Source organism: Taurulus bubalis, assembly GCF_910589615.1.
Source record: "Taurulus bubalis genome assembly, chromosome: 2".
Classification (NCBI taxonomy): Eukaryota; Metazoa; Chordata; class Actinopteri; order Perciformes; family Cottidae; genus Taurulus; species Taurulus bubalis.
Window position 1 is genome coordinate 7,355,513 of NC_136590.1, and position 23,524 is coordinate 7,379,036.

Below are 23,524 nucleotides of genomic sequence, written 5' to 3' on the forward strand. Positions count from 1 at the left end.
ACAGCCGTTAAAGAAGCGCGTGGAGTCTGTTGAAGTGTCGCGTGAAGCTTCAAAAAGAGACAAACTCCCCTCAACAACAAAAAAAAAGAGGAACTTTTTTTCAAACTCTGGAGAGAGTTGGACACACCGGAGGAGGGGAAGAGAAAAAAGAAGGCACGCGGACGAAAACGTTGACCGAAGGACAGTCTTGTTTTAACCGCAGCGGAGATTTGAGTCTGATAAAGCCAAACGGAGAGGCGGTCAGCGGGTCAGCGGCCGGTGGAAACCCCTGAGGGTCCTCGCATCGCTAGTCCGGGCGCGCGCGCGCGTGTGTGACTGTGTGTGTGTGAGTGTGCTTCTGTGTGTGTGTTTTGGTGAATTCCCCCCACAAGTTTATCACCTACCGTCAGCTAGGTCACTTTAAAGCCATGGTCGGGGAGACAGAGGTGAAGGAGAGACCCAAGTCCAACCCGGACTACCTAATGCAGCTGATGAACGACAGGAAGGTGATGAGCTCCCTGCCCAACTTCAGCGGCATCTTTACGCATCTGGAGCGGCTGCTGGATGAAGGTAACTTTGGTGTTTCATCCCACTGCTGTCAGTAAAGACTTTAGGCACAGAGGACATTATCATTTCCCCCCTTGACAAGACACGTAGAGTTGAATGATCATCGCCATTATTGCTCACTTTACTGAGTGAATTCCTCCCTGGCCTCCTAGGAAACAAATGTCATCCTATCAAACACTGGATTATGCTAATGAGGAGTTATGAAACACACACATTGTGTTTGAGTTGCTTGACACTAAATTCCTTCATGCATATGTGGTTGTAAATTCAAAGAGGAAAGTGTGAATAGGATGTGTGCCTTTACCTCAAGTCACATTTTTAATTTAGTTGAGAGCAGCAGATGAGCACACACACACACACACACGCACACACACACATGGAGAGAGAGAGAGGGAGACGGGCAGTTGGTGATGGGAACAAACAGACAGTTGTTAGTCTTTCCCAGTGACCTAATGCGCAGGCTTATGTGAATGCTGCAGCCCATCCCTGAGCAGGAACGAGAGAGCATGTCCCTGTGTAAAATGTAAAATGTTTGATTAGAGGCTGCGTACATGCTTGCCTGTACAATTTATCAGTGCACTTCACTTGTTGATCTCCAAACAATTCTCGCAAAACAAAGACGAAAGACCGGCATCCTGTCGTTGCAACAACAACAACAAATTTTAAAAAAATGAAAGCATTGAAAATGTTTAAAAAGTGCACCCTTTTTTTGGATTGAATGTCAAGTTCCTACAAATTGCCGAGGCCTGTTGTCGCCGCTGTTGTTGCACATCAGGATCACGGCGGTCCTGACTTTGTGCTCTGTGACAAGTCTCATGACGCAGCAAGGTTGTTCCTCGACCAGACGACCTCTGCAGCCTGACAAATGGGTCAACTTCACATCTCCAGTCGCGTTCATGTAGAAGACTGACAGCCGGGCACATTCATCCCTCACCCACGATAATGTGACACCCTCGGTTAGAATGAAAGGCATTGTACCGTGCTCGTTTTCAGCCTGGCTGTATCTTCTGCCTGAGTAATGTGGACAAGGGCACGGCACCACCAAAGAAAGTTTGTGCGGGGTAATAAGAAAGCCTGCCAGTCACACACACTGTCAGAGTGCATGTTTGTGGCATATTTGGAAACACTGCGGTGGAGTCCGATCTATATATAAACCAATGACAGGTTGAAGTGTTAAGATAAGGCCTGCAACAGCACCCCCCTTTTTTTTTAATCTCTCCTTCCTTCAAGTCTCTTGTTCTTCTTTCACTTCTCAGTTTCTCTTCGAAAGTGTGACAAAAACCCTGCTTGGCTGTGCAGATTTCTTGTGTATGTGTGTGTTTTTTTAATTGTCACTTTTGGTCTGTAGCAGGTCAGAGTGGGTTATTAGAGGATCATCATTGTCACTGTATAGCTGTGGCTTTAATTATAGGATCCTACGGTAGTTATTATGGTCAGACTTATCACTCTCAGAGCAGGGAGACATGCCTGTCAGCCTGCTTAGGTCAGATGATATTTGTGCCTCGAGCCAGTTATTCTGCAATGTGTGTGTGTGTGTGTGTGTGAGTGTGAGAGTTCAAGCCGGGTGTCTGTGTGTATGTGCTGCATATGTTTGTGTAGTGCAGTAGTCAGTTATTACTGTGCTAGTGTGTCATTACAAAGGCATCAAAGGCTAACATTGGTCATTGAGACAACACTAAACAAACAGACAGGCAGACAAACAGTCTCATTTATGTTGGTGCTTCTGCACCAAACTTAAGCCAAGGACGTCATCGTTTAGTCACTTTTAAGCCCAAATGCTAACAATTCAGTGGTTACATCTTCTCCATTGTGCTTGTCTGTGGTTTATAACATTGTCATTAGATGATGTCAATTTTTTTTGCCATCTTATATACCAGATGATTGATTGATAAATCAAGAAAATGGGGTTGCTTTTAAAAAAATTAGATTTTTGTAGTTTTGCAGTAAAACTTCATAAACACTGGAAATGGGGAGCAGTTTGTGTGTGTGTGTGTGTGTGTGTGTGTGTGTGTGTGTGTGTGTGTGTGTGTGTGTGTGTGTGTGTGTGTGTGTGTGTGTGTGTGAAACACAGTTGGGGAAAGAAATAGAAAGAGAGAAATTGTCAGTAATAGATGAGGCGTGATTGCAAAGCAGTCAGTGGTTAGATTCTACATCGTGGTGCAGAATGCTAGTCACTGTCTCCCTGCCCCCCTGCCTGTCTGTCTAATTGTCTGTCTGCTGTCACACTCAGAGCCTCCCGTAATCCTGGTGACCGTGACTCATCGTCCTAAGAAATGGACGGTCTGAAGAAACATGACACTTGCGTTGGCTCCTTGACACTTTCATGGACGTCTTCGGTTAATCCTGCTCAATTTACTTACAACTTTACTCCCTCTCTCTGTTTCCGTCTCCCAGAAATCGGCAGAGTACGCAAGGACATGTACAACGACACAGTGAACGGGGGCATGTTCAACGGGCGGGACATGGAGGAGCTTCCCGAAGCCATCGGCCCCGTGGCTCAGCTGCAGGAGAAGCTCTACGTGCCTGTCAAAGAGTACCCCGACGTGAGTGGACGCATCCGTGACCTTTGACCTTTTGGAAGGAGTTTGTGTTTACTTTTATCAGGTCACTTTATCTCCTCTTAGTTACCGAAGGGGCTGCCAGGGGATCGGTGAGGCTTTTAATCACAGCGTTACATTTTCTGAGATCATCTGTGCTCACACCCAATGATGTCATCTAGATTCAGAACTGATCCATAATAAACCTTGGCCAGTGTAGTGCAATTCCAATAAGATACAAGTTTATAATTGACAGTAATATTTTAAGATAGATAGATTTTCAGATTAAGTAAATAATATAAAAATAAGTGCACCGCAGTCGGTGAAGAGACCAGTTCACCTTTAAGTACAGTTAAGCGCTTCGATATGAGTTGCGTTGATCCGGTTTGAATGGCTCACATGATTTTCTCCGCGCATCAGCTCGCCAATCACCGAATACAATGACAGGCTGTCCTCACTCACATGACAGGAGGCTAACAGGACACACACACACACACACACACACACACACACTGGAAAACGGTTGAGATCAGGGTTAAATTTAGAGCGGTTCCTCTATCTGGATTTGCGGCTGTGTGCTGCAGAGAGAGTCTGGGGTCATCGCTGAGCCTGGACCGAATATGTCGCAACTGAAGATAACGTTAGGTCAAACTTAAAGTGGAGTTAGAAAAGTAGACAAATGCTGCGAGAGACGGAGGGATAGTGGCGAGGAAACAAACACAATCGCACACATGCACACTAACAGAGGGGCAGCTGTCTAGTTAATCACTCAGTCTTACTGACAGATAAGGTTAAGAGAACGGCACTGTCCTGTTATGCCGCCAGCACCAGCCAGCACCCGTATAATGAGCTATTTTTGTCTCTGTTAGTAACACATCACAGATGCACAAACACTGACACGCAGCACATGCAAATACACACACTTTGTAAAAAGACAGTCTGGGAATGTGATGTGAAATATGTCCATCTTCCTTCAGGCACTTCACTGTCGTGTGTGTTTTTCTTTTGTTGCTCGTTTGTGTAGTTCAACTTCGTGGGGAGGATCCTGGGCCCGCGTGGACTGACGGCCAAGCAACTGGAGGCAGAGACCGGATGCAAGATTATGGTGCGAGGAAAGGGCTCCATGAGAGACAAGAAGAAGGTAAAAAGAACACACAAGATGCACGCTTCCAATGTCGGGGTCATTAATGTGGCTCTGTAACAGTTAGTTTGCAATTCTTGCCGTCGTGTCGGGACTTAAAAGAGAAGTCTGATGCACACTTTTGTGTGCGTATGCTAAATATGAAGCTGCAGACACGAGACAGTTAGCTTCGCTCAGCATAAACACGTAATCCTGGGGGAACAGCGAGCCCCGCTCTGTCCGAAATCCTCAAAGTCTTGTTTTAGGTCAAAGAAATAATCCCACACATAACCGAAGGTTCAATCCCGACGTGTCATTTTTACACTGAAGTTTTGTTGCCGATATAAACGAACGAGATAACGAGGCCGATTTTGTTGCCACTGTTTCCCACTGTTCATATTTATCGTACAGATACGACAGTGGGGGTCAATCTTTTCATCTAACTCTTCAGGCCTTTGTTTTTTAAATCTGTGAAAACACACAGGGACCTTGCACACTGAGGCCAAATGGTTTTCATTGTTCTATTTGTTGGTAAATTCACAATACACGACAAACTGAATTAATTACGTGGGCCAATGGATAGCGCTAATCCCAAATGGGGCTAATGAATGAACAATATTAACAATCAGTGCTGTCTAATCTTTCGTACATTATTTGTTTTGCTATCATCCCTGATTCCATCTGTTCTGCAATCACTTTCCGACAATCTTTAAATTCTGCATCTCTGTATTCTTTACTTTGTTTGTTGCAAAGTGAATCTTTGGATGTAGTTTATTAATTATCAGATGCCATCATTTTTGGAGGAGCCATTTGCATTTACGGTGTCTCTGAGTGGTTAAACAACTCTGACAGATGAGGAAAAACAGACACCCGAATATGTTCCTGAAAACTTTAATACCTTTAGTTCGAAAGTGAATAAGCATATTTCACAAAATGTCAAACTATTCCTTTAAATGGCTTTTATTTTACTTTGCCCAACATCGAGTCAGCCATTGGTTAACATTATTTTTAGCATGGTCTACAAAGTCTGAAATCTGATTACATTGCTCCGTCATGCTGAACATTATGTGAACTTTCATTACTTCCTCACATTGATTAGGACATGATGTTCAGATGCGTTTGAGAGGACCTTCAGCAGCTTTGAAACTAAGCAGCTTGCAGGCGGAGAAAGATGCAATCAGAAATGTTAAATAATCATGATTTGCTTTGGAAAATAGTCAGCAGGAATATGACGTCTATGTGAATGAAACATGCAAACATCTTGTTTTAGCTTATGGTCCTTAATTCACAGAAAACACAGATCGGTCTCGCTCTCTCTCGCTCTCTCTTTCTCTACATCGCCATCCGTCCATCCGCCCACCTTCCTATCTATACATCCACTCATCTGTCCCAACATCTGTCTGTCTATCACTCTATCTATATATCTGCGCATCCATCCAAACAACCCTTCTCTCCAAAGGAGTTTTTGGTTGTCGTTTTTTCTGTCCTGGTGTTCGGTCCATCTGTTCCCCCTTCCTCTCCCCTGGTGTCTGCTGTTGGACGGAGTCGGCACAAGCTTTCCAAACGGCAGGTGGAGCAAGTCCAGCATTCCTCCCCCTCCCCTTGTTTCTCTCTCACCAGAACATTCCCTACCCCGCACGCCCCTCAGAGAGAGAGCGAGACACACACAGACACACACAGAGACAGAGAGGAAGGAAAACAGAGACACAGTGGGAGGCAACGGGGGAGAAGGGAGAAAGATGTTGACTTTTGGTGTTTTTCAAAATGATACATCTCACTTGACAAAACATCGACAGAGGATAGAATGTCCCAGCATGCAATACTGAGTTAAAAGATCATGATTTCAGTTTTAACTTGGGCTACGACGAACACTTGTTTTTCATTTGAATGAGTTTTGTGGTTAAAATGATAGTTCGGACTATACAATGTGATGCTTTACTTAAAGGAATGGCTCGACATTTTGGGAAATATGTGTTTCTACTTTCCGCCGAGAGTCATATTGACACAACTCATTCTCCCCTTTCACTGTTGAGTAGGAAGATGCAATCAGGAGGAGATGCTGAGCTTAACTTAGCTTAGCATGACAACTGGATACAAGGGGGGAAACAGCTGCTCTGGCTAGAAAGTCACTCCGTCTTGCCAAGAAATAGTTTCAGTGCATAAAGGTCAAATTATGCTCAAACAGAGGAAGTTCCTACGATGTCCAACCCACGATGGAAATTAAAAGTGTTTATAATTGTTCCGAACGACCTCTCTCGAAGGTGGAGTGAAAAGCCAGCTGCCAATGAGATGTAATATCGTTATAATACGGGGATTATTGCACAGTGTCAGTCTGTCAGGAAAAACATTCACAGTGTTGCACTTGAAAGTGACAGAAATATTTGTATAATAAAAGAAAAAAAGAGATTCAAACCCAGCTCACATCAGCGGAGCTGGCCAATCACAGCATGCAGTGGGTGTGAATATCGAATTATCGGTGATTGGACACAGCTCCGCCTCATCTGGCATTGGAAAGGTGTGGGGGAGTGGGTTTCCAAAGCTATTCCACCATCTGACAAGGAGTTGTGGAAAAACATACTGGCTGCTGAACCCTCAATAAAACCACAACAAGTTTATGAGGATTAAACAAACAATATATGATTTTCTAATTGGTGATTTTAGAGATGCTCGTAGGTGGATTTTGCAACCATTGGACCGAGCAAAGTGAGCTATTTCCAGTTCTTTATGCTCAGCTAAGCTAACCGTCTCCTGGCTGTCGCCTCCCATTCATATATAGATATAAGAGTGGTACTGATATTCTCCTCATAAGCATATGTCCTCAAATGTCCAGCTTTCCCTTTTGAGCACAGCGGTGCTTTGAGCTAATTGCGAACGTCAGCAATGACAATGCTAATACGATAATATGCCTAGCACGTCATAATGTTTACCATGGAAACCATTATTAGCATTCTAACTTTAACTATGCGCCATACATTTTGCAGGTGTTTCATTTTAATTGATCCAATGGTGGTAAGAGGAAAGGTTCAGGATCACCAGAGTTATGTGTTTAAATGTCAAACCAAAAGTTCATGAAAATCCATTCAAGAATTGCTGAGTTATTTCAGTCTGACAATGTCATCCCGCGAGTCCCCGAAAGTGATTGTGCCTAAAAAAATAAACCAATGTGTCACAACTTCCCACAGACTAAACAGACTTTCATCAAATTGTTTATTTTTCTGGTGAACTTGCAAAAGAAACAAAATATTACAATAATCTGAAAAGCAGCAGATCCAGCTTGGGTGTGGTATTTTTTTCCTCACTATTTGGAACACAAAGTTATCCAAAACTGACAACTGCAAGAGTAACCTTGTGCATCTGTTTTGTGATATGAAATCATGAGACCAGCAAGCACGACCAGCAACAGGGTCAATATTTGGTATTTTTACTTTTACTAAATGCTATAATTGTTATTAATAAACACCAGAATATTGTATTTGACAGGGACAGTGCACAGATTTCTAGCTGTACCAGAGTTACCATCTCTGTGAAGAAAATCAACACTGTTAAAACACCGTGCCTATTCACCATACAACAGTAGCATTAAGGCCGCACAACAACAACCACAAGATTTCACAAAATTAAGACGCATTTGTGTTTTTATTCATGCCGAATGAGGTATGATGATCCACGATGGGGTTGATTTTAGACATGATTTCTCCTTGAATTTAAAATAGTAAAGCTGCAGCAGTGTCTCACTGAATTGGTACCAAGCTCCAAAAGTGTATCAATTAATGGGCCATATGTCCGTCACTAGTTCTGATTAAAGGTCAGTGAGAGATAAAAGAAGGGAATAGATAAGATAAAAAAAAAGGGAAGAATGGTGGGATTTGCAGGAGTGCCTTCGTGGAAATGCAACACCAAACTTGTGTCACCACCGAAGAGCAATATGGTTATTTCATGAGTTTGATAACGCTTCCAGGGCGGCATTGAACAACCTTGAGCCTTGAGTGTGAGTGGGTGAGTGTGTGTTTGTGTGTGTGTGTGTGTGTGTGTGTGTGTGTGTAGTTTGAGGCCGGTCCAAAAGCCGAGCCAAACAAGAAGAATAGTGAAATCCTGTTCCCTCTGTGCCGGTAATGGGCCGAGCTTGTGTGCTGCATTCAAACGGAGCTTTTTAAAATGTTTTTCAGGAGGAGATGAACCGAGGGAAGCCCAACTGGGAGCACCTCAGCGAGGACCTCCACGTCCTCATCACAGTGGAGGACACACACAACCGGGCCAAGATCAAACTCCAGCGCGCCATCAACGAGGTCAAGAAACTTCTCGTGCCAGCTGTGAGTATCAGTCGGGCGGCAAATATTATGGTCTGGACTGATGGAAAAACTGCGTGTGACTGGATGAGAGTTCACTGTGTTGGTATGCATGGAAGGGGGAAGGGGATTTGTCGGTCCAAAAACTGTCTGTTTGTGTCTTTTTTGTGTGTGTTTGTGTGTGTCTCTGTGTGTATGAGAGAGTATGTGTAAGGGGTTAGGGTAATTAGGGAACACGTATAAAGGGGTTTCCATGGTAACCCCGGGTTGTTTGAAAGGCTGAGGGAATGAATGGAGAGTCTGTTCACTTGTTCTCCCCACTCCATCACTCCTTTCACTCGTTCACAACTCACTTCATTCCCAACTACTGGCTACAGTATTCCTTTTTCTCCCTGTTTTTTTTTGTTGTCCACACAAGAGGACATTTTGATTGCACTCCTCAACATTTCTCACATTCTCCAGCCCACCTACATCCCCCCTACGGACACACATACATGCATAAACATCCACAAACATGATGACAAACAAGAAACACATTGCACATAGATGCACACACACACACACACATACACACACACACACACACACTCTCTAAATCTTTCTGTTTCACACAAAAGCACATATTTTGAAAAATCACAAGGCTCCTTCCTTTTTCTTCCTCTGCATTATTTGCAACAATAGAAACAGAATGAAAAGACCAGCAGGGGGATTTCTATTGCGGCAATCAGCCGTCACTTCCACTCTAATCACAGCACGGTATCGGCAAACCCTCGACGTTAAAGGATGTAAGACTTGTCTGTAGGCAATCAGGAGCTGAACGTCTGTTAATTTCTGTTCCTAATTCTGTGTGTGGAGGGTTAAGTTGATGATATGTGTTAATTTAACCCAGCCGACCTTGCTATCCGACTGTAAATCAGTGAAGCTTTTCACCGAGCTGTAACTGGAGCTAAGAAGTTAAATATGTCCTGTGTGTCTGTATCTGGTCATCTTTGTTTCCGTCAATGTTATTATTAGGGGTGTGAATATTTCCGTATCTCACAATTCCATTCAAAATCAGTTCTCGATTCCGGACATGGGGACGTTGATTTCAGAATCTACTCATATTCTCATATTTGAGAAACTTATATCAACTGATTGCAATAATGTAACTACACACCTCAGATAGAAAGTTCCATTTATTCATGATAAACTTGCACAAATAACAATGTTTTAGTTCTCTATTATCAGTAAGTTCAAGTGGCACAAACACAAACAATGCTGCCTGTTACATAAATACAATTTAAAATAAGTTGTACTCAAAATAACACTGTAAAACTGGTACTTTTAGTGATTTCCCCACAAATCACAGAATAGTCATTGACATAACTTTGACTTGGTGTTTGTTTGTTTATTGAAAAGAAACTGTTTAAAAAATCAACTGTGGAGGTTCTTAATCAAATCTAAGAAGATAAGAATCGTAACTTTTACACAAATCCATTTTCTTCCCCAGCACTAATTATTATTATTGTTGCAAACAAAGCACGTTTTCCCCCATGCATCATACTTAGTTTCAGCATACTGTAACATTTGCTAACTTTTTGAACCAGACTCCCACAGAAGTTAATTCATTCACTTGTCAAATGGCTGAATGGCAGTCCTGGCTCAGTGCGCTGATTGTGCTGCTCTGCCCTGGTGTAGGCTGAGGGGGAGGACAACCTGAAGAAAATGCAGTTGATGGAGCTGGCCATTCTCAATGGGACCTACAGAGACGCCAATGTCAAGACGCGTAAGGATGACATCATAGTTAACATGTGGAGGAGGGTTGGTGGGTGACAAAGGAGGGGTCTCGGTACAGGAGTCCACTGTATATATGAACAATGCCTCTGTTTCTCTTGTTAAATAGACTGTTTGTTCTCTCCTCTTCTCCCCTGTCTATTGTGTGTCTGTGCACTGTGTGCGTGTGCTCGACGTGTGGGTGTGCGCATACTTGCGTTATTGTATGTCCGTGTGCCGCACAGCCATCGCCGGCTTCTCAATAGGGACACCCCAGGGGCCTCGGATCATCACAGGCCCGGCGCCCGTCCTGCCTCCTTCGATGCGCAACCCCACGCCCGTCAACACGCAGACCATCATGCCTCTGATTCGACAGATCCAGAGCTCCGCCCTCATGCAGGGAGGCAATCCGCACCCGACGCTAATGCAGCAAGGGCCCGAATCTGGAATCATCTACACGCCCTACGAGTATCCGTACACACTCACGCCCTCCATATTGGAATACCCGATTGACTCAACTGGAGTTTTAGGTATTTGGAAATCAAACGTTCAACATTCCTTACAGAGTCACGGGATGTATTATGAGAACTGGATAACGGACTCCAATGGAAGTTGCTCACCGATCGCGTACGTCAAAAAAACGTAGTCTCTGTCCCCGCCCACTCGTCCCATAAATGACCACGCCCAAAAAATAAAAAAAAATCTAGACTAAGTAGTCATAATTTGCTGTGTTTACATTTGTATAGATGTGTTTTATAATGGAGGTTTATGGGGAAATTGTTTTGTTCTGTACTTGAACATGGCTTATACCTGCGTCGATGAAGGTGTGTTTGTCAGTTTTATTAACCCAAACAGCAACGTTAGCTGTAAGTTGGCTAGCCACAGAAGCAACGACCGTGTGTCTTATTGCGTTGACTCGTAGATTTGTGTATATGCCATCATGATATCAATTGACTCAACCGTACAGTCTATTTACACAAAAGCCTGGGACTGAAAACATGTGAGAGCCTAATGTCTCCCATTGCTAACTGTTAGCTCGCGAGGCAAAAGCCACACATTGGCTTTCCCTCTGTATTTATTTATTTCACTTTTGAAAATGTTTCTTTTTCTAAAAGGACATGCATAGTTAATCACATACAAGCTCACACACAACATACCAGGAGGACAGAGGCCTGAGAGACATGAAAGATAAGAAGTGTGCATTTGTGCTTGGAATAACATGACAGTTTCTTTGCGGGGTGCTTTTTGAAAATAACCAACATTGAGCCACGTCCGGAGCTTCACGCTTCTCTACGACCCGAACGCAACCACAAACCTGGTGTTTTCCGTTATTGACGGGTGAGGAAGCAGAACTCGCGGCCGCAAGATGTTTTTCTGTTGCATCGCCACAGTTTTCCAGTGGGACACATTGGCAGCCATATCCAGCTCTTGTAATACATCCGCAGCATATTTTTAAGAATGACGAAGCTCATTGCTGGGCTAACAGTCCCTTCTTCCTGTGTTTTTGCAGGTATGGCTTTCCCAACCAAAGGCTAAGCGGTAGCAACCCTTCCTAGCACACACAAGGACTGGCTTGCAGAGACCCCACTCCCACCCCAACACATACTTGTCCCACAGAGCAAACACTCAACGTTTGCTCATATTTTAGGATGACAGATTCCTCGACAGTCATTCTGTAGTCAAGTGTCCATTCCTGTTCATTTCCTCTTTGTATTAGCAGACTAGTGTTGTGGTGTGACAGCTATTTAACTTCTTTTAATAGTTCAGCTTCTGCTTGTAATTTTAACACATTTTAGTGAACCGATAGATATTTTAGCGCCGCTGTTTGTGATTTAATATATGTTAAAGCTTATTTTAATCACAAAGCTTTAGAGTGACTTTGCTTACAGCCGATGTTGAATCTACTAGTGAAGCTTAGTGAGAAATTAGTGGTTTGGATTAATATTTTCTTTCGAGAACAGAAGACCACGAAACAACAAGAACTCTGTCTCTTAGAAGTGAGATGTTTTTATTTACTTTCGCCCTTCAGCCTTGAACACTTAGTAAATTCCTGGTTTCACTGATGTCGGTGCCATGGGTGGACTGTTTGATGTCTTTCTGATGAGTAACCTTCTGTGTTCTGTTTTGGCGATGTCAATGGCTGTTAGCAGGTGCCATGACCACTAAGGTACGACGCCACGACAAGAGAATCCATCCTTACCAAAGGGTAGTGACCCCAGACAGAGGTTAGTTAGCTCACCAGCCACTTTATGTGTATGTGTATGTGTGTGTGTGCGTGCATGCAGACCAATGGACCAATTTTCCGTTTACATGCGTCTGTAATACGGCATGCCTTAAAAAGAAGAAAAATTAATATCTGCAGCAGGCGAAAAGGTCACACGCTGACACAGCTTCGCCGCGTAATGTGAAACGGTATTCGTTGCAGTGAAAGTGAAATAAGCGAGCGGATTGGGAGGAACCATGTGAATGGTGACAGCTGCAGCGGTTATCTTCGCTCGCCTGGTAGATAAACTGGACGGCTTGCAGGCCGGGACCCTCTCAATTAGAATGGATCGCTCCATTCATGTGACTCGGTCCTCGTGACTCTGGATTTGAAGTCTTTTCTCAGAACCGTTTGGTTTTCTTTTCGTTGTTGTTTTTATCTCTTCACTACTACTTTTTTGACCCTACAAATAACTGTGGGAAGATTTATTTATACCCAACTTCATTCCAGTAGATTTTCACAATTTTTTTTTTTTTTATTAAATCCTGTGTTGTGCCCAATGACTATATGACACTTAAAGTAACAGTGATTGTCTTTTCCCTGAAGGTCATTCAATTCAATATGATCTTCGGTCTTTACTACTAAAACACAGCGTGTGATAACTACTGAAGTCTGTGTTACAAGCTCTTTTGTATGAAATACTGTTGTTTTGGTCTTATCAGTTGCCCACTGGACTTTATCATTGGGGCTGTTTACATCTTTCATATATTTCTTAGCCAGAGGGGTGCTGTTACCATGTATTTAGCTGCAAAATAAATTTGTATATAGGGATTTTAAGGATTTAAGTGCTTATATGAAGCTTATGGAACAAGATCGCTTTGGAAATACTTGTAGTATTTTTCTCTTTTTTTTTAGTTTTTTTTTAGTTTGTAAAATTTTATTTTTGTTTTTACGATACGCTTTTTATAGATGAAGTGTCTCCATGTAAACTTCAAACTTTTGTTCAAGGTGTGTAGCTACTACTGTTTTAGTCACCGCGAAAGGTGGCAATGAAGGCAGTGTTTTGCTCTGTCTATTTAAGATGAGGTGACCTTCTCGATTCACAGGCCTCGTGACTGTTTTATGCAATAGAAATGGACTAGCTAGCTACATTATATGTGTGTGTGTATGTGTGCGTGTGTGTGTGTGTGTGAGAGCGGTGGTGCTCTTGTTGTACACGATGGACAAAAAACACTAAAAGGCAATAAAGATGACTATTGAAAAAAAATCTCTAAAGAAAACCAAAGCCTCTAAATTCTTGTAGTTAGTCTGTCTACTGTTAAATTGTTTCTTAAGTCCCTCTAAAATCACCATCTCTTAACCTCTCATTGCTGTCTCTTATGGCGCCTCTTTACTGACTGTAGTCATTAGGTGCTCTTCTAATACTTCATAGCAAATAGATCAAACCATAATCAATAATCTCTTAATCCCAATTGTTAATCATCCTGATTTTACGCCTGCTGTTAAACAATAGCTCGACTTGTCAGTAAGTGAAAGTATATCTGAGGCCCAGGCACTTTCCTGTGGACATAAAGGTCACTCTCTCACCCACATGAAACCATGCCGCCTCCCTCTCTGTCCATGGTTTCACTGTCTGTCTGTGCTAGACGTAGCCCAGCTAGCATGAGTAGTATCACTATAGCAGCGGCCGGTCGACAGGAGGGGCATCTCCCGAAGCTTAACCCTGCAAACACCTTCATGAGCACACAAGAAGCATCCCTAACCAGCCATTCCTCGTGTCACCACCCGGTGGTTTGATGTGAGTCCTCCTGAATGGCCATGCAGGGCTCATGAAGGTGTTGTGCGGCTCGTAGGTGGCGCCCCTCCTGCTGTGTGACTGCAGTAGATCTGCCTTGTTGTCATCCTGACGCCACTAGCTGACACTAATCTCTCTTCTATCTTTTTTTCTTTTTATGTCCCCTTTTATGTGCCCTTTTTGTTTCCTTTCCACGTCTGTCCGTCTCTGTCTGTCTGTCTAACTCTAGCTGCCACGGCAACTAACCCATGACCCCTTGACCTTCTGACCTTTCCGCCCACTGATGACCCACCCATCTCTGCCCGCTGGCGTGCTCATTGGCCCGCGGCCCCCGTCACTCACCCAGCTCAGCCAACCAGACCAGCACATTGGGAACATCCCGGCTGCTTCTGTCTAACCGGCCAACCAGACGACACCGATCACGGGAATAAACCTCAGGACCCCGCCCACCACCAAGTCCTAACCTAAACTTTACCAAACGTGCCTTCCTTCCAAAAGCCCAAAGCCAGTCTGGGCAGGTTTTACAACCAGTCGAAATCCCAATCTGTAACAGTTGTTGCAAGCATAACCAGTAGACTTAACTGGGGTCAGGCACTATACTGGGGAAGAGCTCCTAAACCAATCCCGAGCCAAACTGTCAAGCTGCCCTCCCTTCAGTCTATGTGATGCAATAATAATAACAGGGTAACTATACTGATAATATTGGTACATCACCAGCGCAGAAACCCTCCACACTAAAACTAAATGAGATATGTTGATATTTTGAAACATCTTTCCTCTTCGGGCACCTCTTACTTCACTTTTCTGCACACTCTTTCAGGGGAACGTTTTTTTTTTCTTCTCCAGGGGCCAACCATTTTAATTAATGAATAAATCAAAGTTGGTGTTGAGATAATGATATATTAACACACTTTCCCTTCACGCGTAACACCCAACATGTGGTTTCCCGTGGTGTGTTTAAAATGTCCCCGGTGTTTTAAATAGTGTGTTATTTTGTGAAACTTTTCCAAGATTTTCCAATTCTCCTCGACATGTTGGAACGAGGAAAACAAAACAAAAAAGTAAAAGCAACAGGTGCTCAGTAAGGGAAAAGAACAAACTGGAATGCAAAATGCCAAAGTATCTCTTGAGTTTTTCTTAATAGGTAAAGTATCCCAATACAACATATGCAGTGTAAATGCCAAGTCCGCACACAGAGGAGGAAAGTTGCACTTCCTTTGTCTAAATCGAGAGGACTTACACAACGATGCCTTTGCCTTTTTCACACTACAGTATTGTAGGAGCTTGAACAACAGTGCCTTTATTTATTTCGGAGCAATGGAACAATGTTACACCTAAATCTTTTGCTAGCACATCGTGGGGTTTGTGCCCAGCACGAAATTATGTCCTTTGGGTTCATGCAGATTCATTGTAATTGTCTGCATTTGATGTCTTTACATCCATAACTCTTCTCAATTCTGATTTTAGTGCCAAAAAAAAAACTTGAGAAAAAAAAAGTGGCTTATTTGAATTGGAAGTGCAACGCAGTGTTGAAGCTACCATGTCTGAAATGTTTATGTGAGGTTCGGAGACCTCGAGAGAACAGTGTTATATTGTATCTATTTCTTTTTTTGTTTGTTTGTTTGATTGTTTTGTTGAAGATGAAGTCGTCCATATACTTATTTCTGCATGAGTATCCTCTTCTTCAGAGGGTGTGGTTCAGTTGTACACACACATACACACACACACAAACCAACTGATGCCTTCACATAAAACAAAAAAAAGGAAAAAAAATCATGGAGCCGTAACATCTGTAACAAGTTTATAATGTTTTTTTATATTCTATTTTGTACCTGAAAATAACATTAAATTACCTTTTCAGATAAGAACACCATGCCTTATTACGGAGAGTAATTGGATCATTATAACTATCCTTCACGTGTCATTAGTAATCAATGTCCTGATATACTGGAGTCTCTGATGTCCTCTGTATTAACTTGAGCCTTTGAGATCAACATTGCTTGCCCTCTGTGCCTTTTGTATACTATGAGTGTGACAATTAACAGTGTAGTACAACAATAATATACTCTTCAGTGCCAAGGTTACTAACTGTTACCACTTCTGTGATTATTAACCACTTTAATGGTATCTGTCTCTGCTTTGGATTCCTTTATAAAAAAAAAAATTACATGTGTGTCTAAAAAAAAATTGAAAAGAAAGATATGTGTTGAACTATGAACGTTTAACGTTTAAAGTGAGCAGGAATAACTCTTTGTACACTATTAAACTCATAGTTGTATAACTAACAAACTTTGTTGCTTTTTCTCTGTAGCACTTAATTATGCAAATCAGCTTCCTTTCTGCATACTAATCACCAAACACGCCTTGGATACCGAGGGGGGAAAGAAACCCAAGGAAAGGGCCAAAACATGTTTTTTTCCCACTTCTCCTTTCCTGCACTCTGTCTCTTGTTCTCTATACTCCCGCTATTTAAGTAGACATTACACACAGCGATGTGTGTAATAAGAGAGAACAAAACACACCCAGCTCACCATGGTTTCTCAGAGGCATGCACATGTATAACAGAAAAAGAAGAAGGGGGGGTTCAGGTTTGGAGGACTAGATGCCTGGGGAATTAAAGGGAAATTGATTGTGCAAGCTCGCCCTCAAACATCTGCAGAGTAAATATTACACAGTCTCTCCCTGAAGTCTGAAACCCCACCAATAACAACCTACATGTGTCATGCTAGTTTGCGTTAATCAGGCTCCTTTTTTCTTAAAACGTTATATAAAGCGGGTGAGTAAAGCTGTGGGTAATTGGAGCCTTTGACACTTGAAGTTCCCTTTAAACTGCACATTTAAGGTTTCACACGCCAAAGAGAAGAAAAAAAAGAAAAGGGAGAAAATCACACGGGGGTTTTCTGTGGTGAATGCATCAGTGGGTGGTTCATTCGTCCTCTCCCTGCCCTTCCTGCCTTCATTGTGGAGTTGAGGGGTGATATTGAACTTCAGGCTTGGAGTTGAGCCGGCTCTGTGGCCGCCACCCCAACACCCCCCCTGATCACAGAGAGAGAGAGAGAAAGGACATAATGTGACCGCTGCTGACAATCCTCTGGACAGGAAGAAGCAGAGTGGAGATAGCGAGAGAAAAAAAGTACAAGAGAGACTGTGTGGATATAAATGGGTGGGGGTGCATGATGTGTGTTTGGTTGGGTGTGTACTCGTCTCTGTGTTTTTCCTGTTTTCAGTCAAGTTTCGTGCTGTTTTTTTTCTTATTTTCCTCTTCTTCTCCTAGTATGAAACACTCCTCAAGCATCTGGTAATGTATTCTGCAGTCAGCTCTTCGCTATTGCCAACACTGAGGCCCAGCGCTCCCAGCGCTTACAATCAAAGAGGTGGGGTTGTGTGTGTGTGTGTGTGTGTGTGTGTGTGTGAGGGGGAAGGATAAAGAGAGAAAGTGAGGGGAAGAGACAGGTTGATTTACATTACTATGTATGCACAACATTCTCCACATAATGAACCGCTCTAGATTCCCTCAGCCTGGTAAATATTTGATGGCCGAGCGGCGGAATGATTTTAGCTGAATAACAGGAGTCCTATAAGCTGCTCAAAAGTTGTATTTCAAACCCTTCTCTCCCTTGTCCTCTTCCCATGTAAATAAGGCCAACTCCCCCTAACTCCGCACACCCCTCTGAGGCAGTTTAAAGACCCAACACTGTCTCCTTGTCTCCTTGACAACCAGCATACACTGGGGTCCTGTCGTGGCCTCTCTGTCTTTTGTGTTTGGGAGCTCAGAGAGACAGAAAGAAAGAGAGAGAGAGAGAGGAAGAAAGAGAGAGAGATGGACAGAACGAAAGAGAGAGAGAGAGAGAAAGAGACGGACAGAACGGAAGAGAGAGAGGAAGAGAGAGAGAGAGACGGACAGAACGAAAGAGAGAGACGAGACAGAAAGAAAGAGAGAGAGAGATGAAGAGAGGCAGAGAGGAAGTGAAGGATGAAAACCGGATGAAAAAAGATAACAAAGATGACATCACAGCTATTTTATGCCACAACTGAAAATGTGGTTTGTAGCCCGATGATGATGATGATGATGATGATTAGCCAAGAGGCACAAAATGGGTGGCAGCTTAGTGTGAGAGTGTGTGACCAGAGAGAGAGAGAGAGAGAGAGAGAGAGAGAGAGAGAGAGAGAGAGAGAGAGAGAGGCCCAGGACTGAATGGATCATTGTGGGAAAGACAGTGGGCACACTGGGCAGTAACACAGAGAACACTAACTCACAGATCATGCCAGAGAGTCTGAAAACACCCACACTGGGCGACAATGGCAAACTTCATCGCTCCACTTGGCCCCGTCTGAATACACACATACAATGGCAGAATCCAAATAAGATGCTCTGTTATTCGTGAAATTCAACACACTGAATTCCTTCAGTGCCTCTGTCCCTTTGACCGGCACCAGATGGCCCGGGGCTGCGCTGCATAGATGTGCGCGTACGTGTGCACGTGTGTGTGTGGTCTCGTCTCCCTGTTGCATCATGGGTGAGCACCCTGTAGGTGAGAAATCAGGCCTCCAAGGGCCCAACAGGTGTCATGTTTATTCAAGCCAGCTCCACCCACCTCTCTACTTCAAGCAATGCAAACAAAAACAAAAAAAGTCCAGCAAATTCAACTTGTCCTTGGACCTGAGAACCAATTGAACTAAATCATTCAATTAAAGCAGGAGTAACTAGAGTGAGGACTGGGGAGTATCGGAACCAACAGGTTTGGTGCCTATGTAGCTGGTCTGTTTCTTGCTCTCCGTTCTCTGCTGCTCCCCTGTGTAGCTTGTGAGGAACTGCACTATTTCATCTGACTAGAATGTATAAACTGCAACAGGTGTGCAGCAAAAACCTGCATGATAGAGCTGAGACAATTGCTCTTTAGTTAATTGAGTTATTGCCAAATATTCACTTGTTCCAGCTCCCTATTTTGGGGGGCATTTGTGTGTCTTTATTACAGATGGAAAAGAGATAACAGAGAGATGAAATAAAGGTCCTTACTCAGTTTTAAATCGGTGACATTTCGGTTTATAGTTTTTGTCTAAAGCCACAGTGGTGCCCTATTTCTCGGCTGTATGTAATTGTCAATACCTTCCAATACCGAACTATTGTTCAGAGTAGAGCAATTTCAAGACTTCACTTTGGGTTCTGTGAAAATGGGTTGTCCATTTTTCAATATTATAGACTATACTAGAACAATTATGAATATGAATTATGAAAAATAATCATTTTAAAGTTAGGAATATGATTTCACATATTGCATTTCATAATCTATGTAGATATACGTATGTATTAGCAACATGGTGCATTAATAAAGTACTGCACATAAGTATAACTTGACACAGTACTTAACTACTTTGTGCTTTTTACTTCACTTATTTGGCATCTTGTGCTATTTACTTGAAAGATTCATGTGGTTTTAAAATGTCTCTGAAGGAGACCAAGTACATTTTGCTGATAGTACTCATGTACTTTTAAGCAACTAGTAGATAAGGAAGTTTTCACTTGAATTTGAGTGGTTTTACGTTATGATTGCTACATTTACTGGATATCTTCTTTCCACGCTATGTTTAAATATACAACTGTTTATATGTTTATATGGTATATATATTTTTACGACGTCGTGATAACGTTTCCTCTCTTCTTCGCCTGGAGTCAGTTTTGTAATGTCCTGGACTGTCCATACCTCTTGCCCTTGAGTTAGATAAAACAGATCCCAGATCTGTAAGTGTCGTAAAGTCGTAAGGCTTACAGACGTTATCAAAACAGCTTTACAGCTTTATTTTTCACGTTTACATTAGTTATGGTCTTGAAAGCATGATATGAAATGTATGTTTATGACAGTATTGTCTGTTTTTAACCCCCCACATGTCATGGTAGATTGTGTTAACGTAACGACAGCGTAACGTCAGTTGACGCTTTACGGCAGCAGAGCAGCACGCTGGAGGTCAGGGGTTTTACGTCAAGACTAGCTCAACAGTCCGCCGGAACGAAACGCCTGTGTTTTCACCTGTAAGACTAACTTCAGATCCAACGCTCACGTTAACAGTACGGCGTGTGTTTGTGTCGGTGACTCCAGCCGCTCGTCGGTGAGCAGTTTGTCCTGAATTTTGAGTGTTGCGTCATAGCTAGCGCTCGCTAACGTCAGCCAGGTCGACTCGGCTCGCGGACCCAGCTCCCACCAGGTGACCCGTCGGGATCCTCTCCAGCCATGGACAGCGGCTCTCATGGATCGGGAGGAATGAAAGGCGGTATGGGGGGTCTCTTTGGAGGCGGTGCACCCGAGTACTCCAACACAGAGCTGGCCGGTGTTCCCTGTAAGCTTTCCCATTGCTCTAGTTAGCTTAAACCAGCTGTACTGTTCAGCTTCATGGCCTCACAAACAATGTAAATACATCTTTATCCATATATAAATGTCTAATATGTCTGTGTAATGTCATTTTAGTGACTGGAATGAGCCCTTTGTCCCCTTACCTCAATGTCGACCCCCGTTACCTGATTCAGGTAAGCTACAGCTGTTTTTGGTGTTAAATGAACGTGCTTTATGCGTTTTTTTCTGACTATAACGTCTGTTGATCTTTTGTTTTAGGACACAGATGAGTTCATTCTCCCAACAGGCGCCAATAAAACAAGAGGGAGGTTTGAACTGGCTTTCTTTACCATTGGAGGATCCTGCATTACTGGTAAGAGATGAGTAACGCCAGCGGCACCATAGTGTCACACAGTTTCTTTAAATCGTACTTAAAATATATTCTGTTCAATTGGTGAGAAAAATGGGTTATCTATACCGTACTTGTATGTCAGAAGTATTTGGACACAGTTGCTCTTCACTTAGTTTTCAGCACTTTCTCTACAACTCAGTGTTTTTTTGTGTTTCTAGTTTGGTCCCTTAGTTTAAATGAGTGAGTTTAAAAGACACCATAGTTTGATACTTGGACCACCGTGTGGTTCCAATACGTGGCAACATTTTTGGAAAGGCTCTTTGCTATTTCAATGTGACAAAGCGTCGATGCACAAAGTAAGGTCCGTACAGGACTGATTTTCTTTGAGGTTGGTGTGGAAGAAATCTTTACATCGACATCCAACACTTGAAGGATGAACTGGGATGCCAACTTGGATCCATGCATTCTGACCCCAAATCAGTGACCTTACTAATGCCCTGGTGACTGAATGGGAGCAGATCCCTTCAACCAGGTTCCAACAATCTTGTGAAAACCTTCCTAGAAAAGAGGAGATTGGTACAGCTGCAGATCGTGTCTCATGGTTTGTGAATTCAATGTTAAAAAGTCACATACGTTTTGGCGAAATAGCTGAATGTTTACCCTAATGTCTCACTCAGCCTTTCTGCCTCTTTGTTGTGACTCTAGGAGCAGCATTTGGAGCTATAAATGGTCTCAGAATGAGCATAAAGGATACTAGAGACATGGGATGGTCAAAACCTCGTAATGTACAGTAAGTATGGAGACAGAGTTCAGAGAAGCAGTCATATTATTCCTGTTATTACACCTAGATCACTTGATCTGTCCTCTAAATGTTAGCTTTCTCTACCCAGGATTCTCAACATGGTGACCAGACAGGGGGCTTCATGGGCCAACACTCTTGGCTCTGTTGGTAAGACCATTATAATGTAGCGCAAAAAAAAAATAGTATATTCACTCATCTCATTATCTATTTAAATGTATAATATTCCAGTGCTTTTAAGGATGTTGTGTTTATGTTAATCAAGTTTCCCTCTTTTGAATGACTTGACTCTTGTGTAAGGCAGTACAACTGTGGATTTGTCTTTTCCATTGCAGCCTTGTTATACAGTGTATTTGGTGTGGCCATAGAGAAGGCCAGAGGAGCAGAGGACGACGTCAACACTGTGGCTGCGGGGACACTAACCGGGATGCTCTTTAAATCAAGCAGTAAGTGTCTTTTCTGCTTGTGTATCTGACATTTCTGTGTCGTGTAATTTATTTTAACCTCTGAGTGTTTGCAGATGCGTTTTAATGAGGTGAAGAAAACTGGATTGTAACATCTATTGCATTTATTGTTATTTATTAGCTAACATATTTAAGCCATACGTAGCCACAGAGAAAAGTTAGAAATCCTCACATGTGAGAAGATTAAATGAAAGATTGTTCGGCAATTTTTTGCTCAATAGATGATTAAAACTTTTGTTGATAAAATGCCTGTCAATGTACTCATTTTTGTTGTTTGAGTAATAACGTAAACAGGTAATTGTTACACTGTGATATCAAGGTTATGTTGTAACCGGTACTGTAATGTCACCACTTCTATATTTTTATTTATCTTATTCTATGTAAATCTAGTTGTGGCATTCAAAAGGCAGTATAATAAATGTGCAGACACTTACTGGAAGGCACACCCTGTTTTTTTGGGTTGATAAATTAGCTTTGTGTCTGAAGTAATTCTGTTGAGCCATCTGGTACTTTAGGTAAATTAGAATCAGAATTACTTCCTGAAGTTGCTGTTCGACAGATGTTTTTAACGCATGTTTATTTGATGTTCGCTCACACCCATTCTGTCCTGTGTGTTTGCAGGTGGCCTAAAGGGAGTAGCCCGAGGAGGGCTGGCCGGTTTAGCCCTGTCTGGTGCCTACGCTCTCTACAACAACTGGGACCACCTCACAGGCTCCTCTAAATCCTCCAGGCTGTATTAACCCTCTACCACACTCATCTGCCTCTACATTAGGGCCAAATGTCACACAGCCTTTAACCACAGCGCTAAGAGGGATTAGACTCGGGTCAAATGCAGTGTGTGGGTTGGTCCCAGTCTGGGTTGGTCCCAGTTCGCTGGTTCCCCCCTGTAGCCACTTCCTTTTCCAGGAGCATTCTTGGGGAATTAAATGAAAAAGAAGATTGGACTAAATTCCACTGGAAATCTAGATTCAGACCGTTTTTTTTTTTTCAAAGATGTGATTTGTTATGTCCTTGTTTATGGGAGACTTGGTCGTCTTCTTTGATGCTAGTTTTGAAATCAATGAACCCATGATATTTGGGTTAAGAGACAATTTGTAAGATGACATCTGGTGTGTGTATGTGGTTCACCAGATGAATGTACTGATTCTGGACTGAAAGACCTTTCTTTAGCAGGAGAGCAAAGAGATTCACAAACGCAGAACTAAGCCTAACGGTCGGCTCTACTCATATTTATTGAAGCGTATCTGCGGTGGTTTCATCTGTAAAGCTGTTTGCGTGTCTCCACGCTGTATTAAAAACTATATAAAACAAATGGGGAAATGCTGACAAAGATTTTGCTTTTAA

At 42.7% G+C, this 23,524-nt stretch overlaps 2 protein-coding genes across 5 annotated transcripts; both read left to right on the forward strand.

Moving 5' to 3' along the window:
* Positions 1-407: 407 nt before the first annotated feature.
* qki2 (QKI, KH domain containing, RNA binding 2) lies at positions 408-14,885 on the forward strand (the record flags this gene model as incomplete). 4 transcript variants are annotated; one of them, XM_079233319.1, is made up of 9 exons in its annotated part: positions 408-549; positions 2,941-3,089; positions 4,108-4,224; positions 8,370-8,513; positions 10,167-10,254; positions 10,487-10,771; positions 11,728-11,751; positions 12,389-12,466; positions 14,469-14,885. In XM_079233319.1, 9 exons carry the CDS (start codon positions 408-410, stop codon positions 14,489-14,491), a joined length of 1,050 nt encoding a protein of 349 aa, XP_079089445.1. The 4 variants fall into 4 exon arrangements, with proteins under 4 accessions (XP_079089445.1, XP_079089444.1, XP_079089446.1 ...); XM_079233318.1 differs by having other exon boundaries at positions 12,392-12,466; XM_079233320.1 differs by lacking the exon at positions 11,728-11,751 and having other exon boundaries at positions 12,392-12,466.
* A 5,325-nt stretch (positions 14,886-20,210) lies between these two features.
* Positions 20,211-23,481, forward strand: timm23a (translocase of inner mitochondrial membrane 23 homolog a (yeast)). The gene is made up of 7 exons (XM_079235081.1): positions 20,211-20,572; positions 20,701-20,759; positions 20,845-20,938; positions 21,623-21,707; positions 21,808-21,866; positions 22,052-22,162; positions 22,802-23,481. The coding sequence occupies exons 1-7, from the start codon at positions 20,467-20,469 to the stop codon at positions 22,918-22,920; spliced, it is 633 nt and encodes a 210-aa protein (XP_079091207.1). The 5' UTR covers positions 20,211-20,466; the 3' UTR covers positions 22,921-23,481.
* The last annotated feature ends 43 nt before the right edge of the window (positions 23,482-23,524 follow it).

Excerpts from the sequence above, each read along its gene's own strand:
- timm23a (XM_079235081.1), top strand. The coding sequence starts at position 20,467 with ATGGACAGCGGCTCTCATGGATCGGGAGGAATGAAAGGCGGTATGGGG. Across the intron at positions 20,573-20,700 it reads AGAGCTGGCCGGTGTTCCCT|TGACTGGAATGAGCCCTTTG; the intron begins GTAAGCTTTCCC and ends ATGTCATTTTAG. Across the intron at positions 21,867-22,051 it reads CAACACTCTTGGCTCTGTTG|CCTTGTTATACAGTGTATTT; the intron begins GTAAGACCATTA and ends TTTCCATTGCAG.